The 6,000-nt window shown below is 35.1% G+C and overlaps 1 protein-coding gene across 1 annotated transcript in view; it reads right to left on the bottom strand.

Moving 5' to 3' along the window:
• Window positions 1-466: 466 nt before the first annotated feature.
• PRKCI (protein kinase C iota) overlaps window positions 467-6,000 on the bottom strand; it is a 555,904-nt gene continuing 550,370 nt past the window's right edge. The window contains exon 18 of the mRNA XM_053710130.1: window positions 467-5,052. Within this exon, the coding sequence (XP_053566105.1) occupies window positions 4,965-5,052 (88 nt within the window). The 3' untranslated portion in view covers window positions 467-4,964. The remainder of the gene's footprint in view (window positions 5,053-6,000) is intronic.

Raw genomic sequence — 6,000 nt, 5'->3', positions numbered from 1 at the left:
AGAAAATTAAATCAGCTTCAGAGTTTAGCAACAACCAAGGTTAAAATGAAGGAATGGTATTCAACTCATTCAGGAAACAAGTTTGTGAAAATCTGCTTCCTTTAAAAACTGACTTTTTATAGTTACAAATCTGTAAAATCAGGAGTATGCTACTAAAACCCCCCACCAGATGTATTATTAAACAGTGTAAACGGGAAATATCTTAACAAACAAAAAAAATACTTTTGTCCATTATTTTTCCAAATACATCAGAAAACGGATACAATATTTTCTTAGTAAAGAAAGACAATGTTCCTTGTATAGCTCTGTAAGTTAGTTTTGATCACTTATACCAACACTGCTGAGACACAAGGACCAAGTCTAATTATAGCACGGAAGGTTGGGACAGGGCATGCTATTTTAATACCAATAAAAAGAAAGAAATGGAAAGCAGACATTATCACACAAATAAATCATGAGCAACCAATTGTGATTCTAAATATTTAATCGTTATTGACATACATTTTACCCCCTCACAAACTATATATATTTTTTCTGGTGCAGTAAAAAGGGTCATTTTAATAGTATTATTTGACTGTAACAGATCCTGCATAATTTCCTTTCAGGAAAGACCCTGTATCAGATTTGCCTCTTCCAAAAAAACTATACAATAGTTGCAGATTCTCTGAAAACTGTTCAACTTTATTATTAAAGTCCAAGAAATGCAGACAAAACAATGTGTGGCACTTTAACACAACAGGTCACAAAAGAGTTCACTTATAGAATAAAAAAAAACAAAGATAATGAGAAAAAAAAGATACCAGTATAAAAAATAGACATATAAACTTAACCCAAAAATGATATATAGCACAATATAAAAAGCCACAGAGAACAGATTTAAAAACCCTAAAACTATAATTACAGTGTGAAAGCAACCAGTAACGTGCCCATAAACTTAAACGGACACTGAACCCACATTTTTTCTTTTGTGATTCATATAGAGCAAGCAATTTTAAGCAACTTTCTAATTTACTCCTATTATCAATTTTTCTTCGTTCTCTTGCTTTCTTTATTTGAAAAAGAAGACATCTAAGCTAAGGAGCCAGCCAATTTGTGGTTCAGACCATGGACAGCACTTGTTTATTGGTGCTGTCCAATCAGCAAGGACAACCCAGGTTGCTCACCAAAAATGGGCCGGCATCTAAACTTAAATTCTTGCTTTTCAAATATAGATACCAAGAGAATAAAGAAAATTTGACAATAGGAGTAAATTAGAAAGATACTTAAAATTGCATGCTCTATCTGAATCATGAAAGAAAAAATTTGGGTACAGTGTCCCTTTAAACAAAACACCTGAAAACAAAGGTCCACACATGTACTATATCAATGGCTATGTTTTCATACCATTGAAAGTTTATTGGGCTGGAAATACACTCATTAGCTGCACAGAGGGAAATATCTGCCACATTCTTAAAGGGACACGAGACCCACATTTTTTCTTCCATGATTTAGAAAGTGCATGCAGTTTTAAACAACTTTCCATTTTATTTCAATTATCTAATTTTCTTTGTCCTCTTGGTATCCTTGGTTGAAAATCATATCTAAATAGGCTCAGTAGCTGCTGATTGGTGGCTGCACATAGATGCATTGCCCTTGAGAATTGCTATTTCTTCAACAAAGGATGTCTAAAGAATGAAGGAAATTAGATAATAGAAGTAACTTGAAATGTTGTTTAAAATTATATTCTCTATCTGAATCATGAAATAATCTTTTTGGGTTTCATGTTCCTTTAAGATGATGATTACTAATATTAGAGGAACATTGACAGGTAAATATAGCGACAAAACTATTAGATATGAGGTTTTATTTAGAATATATCTATGATTAGTATGATCTTATCATTGCACAGTTTATATGAATGTAAAATTTAGCCAGTAATGCTGCATTATTTTATTTTCATATAATCTGCAGATATTTTAAAGCAAACTACTTCTAGTAACAACAGTCAAAAGAACATTCTCTCATTGCCATTGGGACTGAACACGATGCACAGTAATCAAGCAGTCGTGTCATTCATTTATCTTCCTCATTGGCAGAATGGCCACCAGCACATATCGTATATTAATGTCCCTGTTGTGAAAGAGCTGAAAGATACCTGGCCGCTGCTTTCTGCAAGAGAGAGTAAAATCATAAACTGCGCATCACTGGATACTGTCTGAAATGGTTACTTACTGATGTACAATTTGAAGACAACCATAGAGTTATTGAAGAGGTTTCAAAATGGAAGATACAATTCTAAATAATCTTCTTATAAAAACACTATGCTGGATGAGCTGCTGTAGTTACAGGTAAATGTTCCTTTACAATATATTTATAGGACTGTAGATTTGACCCATGCAAATGATTTATTGCAAGGCATAGTTATAAGCTGTAACAACCTGAAATTTGCAGTTCCCTCTGCAACAAAAAGTTCACAGTTTGCTGTGTCTCAGGTTTCTATAAACAATATTGTAACATTGATATCTGGGATTCATTGATCCAGCTGCTTTACATCACCTTTCCAGAAGGTTAGTATTAAATTGCATGAACTTCCAGTCTGTATCAAAAAGAATACAAATGCATCTGATTACCTTACTTGTCAAACCAATCTAGCAGTACAGTATGACCCAAAAACTTCAACTGGTGGAAGGTTATTAGGTGGCTGTATGCCCCACAGCTATCCCAAAACTATACAAGATGAGGAAGATGTGTAGCCTGGGAACTGTTAGAAGCTAGAATATAAATAATAGCATGAAATGTGCTTGTGGTCAGACTAGCATAGGCATCTGAATAAGGTCATACAATTAACAAACTATTTACTATTAATGCTGTATTAATGTAGTCACAATGTCAGAGTTCTCAAGAAACACATTATTTAGGGAAACTCATTAACACTTATGCTGAAGATGTGATAGATTAAAATTCAGCAGTTCATGTTTCATGGGAAATTTTCCTCCCCCAATTGGTGCTTTGAAAACCAACATACTGATATGTGTTATACCAGTGAACAGGTCTTTAACCAGTTTCCTCATAGATGAAAAACAAGGACTCCAAAAACAATGATACAGATAATAGTCACATCTGCATGTGCCTTGTTTATAAATTGTGATTAAATGTATCATATATAGCTGTAAACGCATATAATTCAGTAGTTAGGGTCATTATTTATTCTGGGTCTAAAGGCTTAATATACAGGGATGAACATTTGTAGTGGTCTATTATTCTGTAAAGTAAATACTGGTTATTTTATGGAGACCCACAAGCAGCAGAGATTTGGTATTTCAGTAGAGATGCAACAATATTAGTGAGGGCACATTTCTCTTTGCTAAAATCAAGGTTGTTATTTTAAAAATACAAAATAAAACAGTTGATTAAGAACTGACAAAACTAGCGCCAGAATATTAAATAATAATAAAAAAAAAAGCTATTTTCATTTGGCACCAGTACTGAGCCATCAGTGTCAAAAAGGCATTCATTTTTAAGAACAAAATCTGAAGAAAGTAAGTTAAAATACCCTTAACAAATGTCCCTTTTTATGCAGAAGTATTAGGTGAAATTTACATTTACTTTCCACTTGAATTTAACTCACAACCATAACTAGAAATGTGAAAAACAAGAGCAAATGAAGAAAGAAGTGTTATTTTCTCGACAAGTGTAAATGTTATCTTCTTCATAACTGGAGGTTATGGATTTTAAGTGGCACTGAAATAGTGTTAATGTCTCTAATCTAAATTTAGAATATACTGTACACCAGTGTTTTTCAACCAGTGTGCCGTGGCACACTAGTGTGCCGTGAGAGATCCTCAGGTGTGCCACGGCAGACTGACAACAGTGTGACATATTTTTTAAACTTTGTTTGTTTTTTACTCCCAGTGCAGGGGTAGTTTGTAGGAGGCATGGCATAACAGCACAATACATACAGTATGTGTGTGTTTGTGTGTATGTGTACATATATATGCTGTATTAGGCTACAATGTGTGATTTTTTTAAAATTTTGGGATGGTGGTGTGCCACAGGATTTTTTTAATGTAAAAAAGTGTGCCACGGCAAAAAAAAGGTTAAAAATCACTGCTGTACACAATGTGCACATAACATCACTTTATGCAACAGTATAACTGAATGCTCCATTCAATGTGAAGTTTTTGCTAAAATTGTATTATCTGAACATATTCTGTTATTTTAAGCTTGCAGACACTGTAACTTGTAGAATAGAAAATGTGATATCGGTTGCTACATCCAAGTGTTAATCCATGACGTCAGGTTCCAAATGATCTGTTCCTCAGTGCCAAGTATGCTTTTTAATAATACCAGTGATATGCTCTTTTACAGTACAGGACATCTGAGCAGTTCCTCTCCAATGCTTTACTGCTCAGAGGAGTAACATTTTAATGGCAGATATAATCCTATGATGATCTGCACTATGCACTGGCACCAAGGAATGTGACATTAATATAATATTTAGCTTAAAATCTAACTGGGCAAATGATATTGCTCCATTACAGAGAATGTGCAATATTCTCAACAAAGGGGCAATAAATAACATGAGACCTGATTCTAGCACATCAGTTAACTGGCATGTCTAATACTCAGAAGACAGAAGCGCCACTCGTCTCCCCAAGTATTTTGGTTATCATCAAAGTAAAAACACAGAGAGGACCATTGTCATAAAATGTATAGTTGTTGAGGTTTAAAAAAGGTACCATTCAAATGATGGATTTTAGAGACCAGGGCAAAACAAGAAGAGCTTGAAGACACAAAGAAATATTTATGTCCAGACATTAACCAGATGTCATTGTAGTAACTCCCAGGTTAGGATAGCTGACATGCATTAGCACACAGCAGCACAGCAACATGTTAGAAATGAGCTCTTTGACAGTATTTGAGCAGTGCTGTCTGTGAGAAAGAAAGATAGATCCAGCTGCTGATTAGAGCAGTGTCACTGAGGATCATACACATTCTTCAGCAGACATCAGGAGAGGGTTGATATATTCAAAGCCTTCAAACTCAGATTGGTCAATCTTCCTCACAGCATCACTGTAAAAACAAAAGGATATTAGGAGTTACAAACTGAGGAGTGACATACTTATTAATCACACTACACATAAGGGGTCTTATAGCAAGGTCATCATACAAATAGAAATTACAATAATTTGCCTACAGGGGAGTGTAACGTCTGGCAATGTTTAAATCCCTCATTAAAGGAACACGATTGAAAGATCTTGGCTTTGTGTTTAACAAAACATAACTTGGCAGGTTTGTTTTTGTAGCGGTTAAGTCAGTTTACAGGCAATTAAATAGTTTAAGCATAATATATCCGTTACTTATTCTGCCTGCTTTTGCACAGGAAGGCTGGAATGCATCCTGCATACGTAATTACGCTGCAGTTTACCTTACCCTGCCACATGCTACAAAGATTGCTTACACCAGTGTAGGATGTCATTTACGTACATATTGTCTTAGTTGACTACAGCAAAGGAGATAAGAAACATTCTCAAGATGCTTTTCATGGGGTGTATCCTTAGACTGCAACTTTTGCTGATAAAATGTCATCCTTACTTGTGGAATTTATCCTCCTGCTAACAGGAAGTGGCAAAGAGCATCACAGCAGAGCTGTATATCTAGCTCCTCCCTTCCCTCCCAACCCAGTCATTCGACCGAAGTTAGGAAGAGAAAGGAAAAGCCAAAGGTGCAGAGGTGACTAAAGTTTAATAAAAAATATACCTGTCTTAAAAATGACAGGGTGGGCGTGGACTCCTCATATCGTAAAAGAAATACATTTATCAGGTAAGCATAAAATTTCCTTTTCTTTTACAAAGATATGACGAGTCCACGGATTTCATCCTAACTTGTGGGATACCAATACCAAAGCTATAGGACACGGATGAAAGGGAGGGACAAGACAGGAACCTAAACGGAAGGCACCACTGCTCGAAAAACCTTTCTCCCAAAAACAGCCTCAGACGAAGCAAAAGTATCAAATTT

Source organism: Bombina bombina, chromosome 4, assembly GCF_027579735.1.
Source record: "Bombina bombina isolate aBomBom1 chromosome 4, aBomBom1.pri, whole genome shotgun sequence".
NCBI classification, from domain to species: Eukaryota; Metazoa; Chordata; class Amphibia; order Anura; family Bombinatoridae; genus Bombina; species Bombina bombina.
The sequence above is the reverse complement of the archived record's forward strand: the minus strand, read 5'-3'. Positions and strand labels throughout refer to the sequence as shown.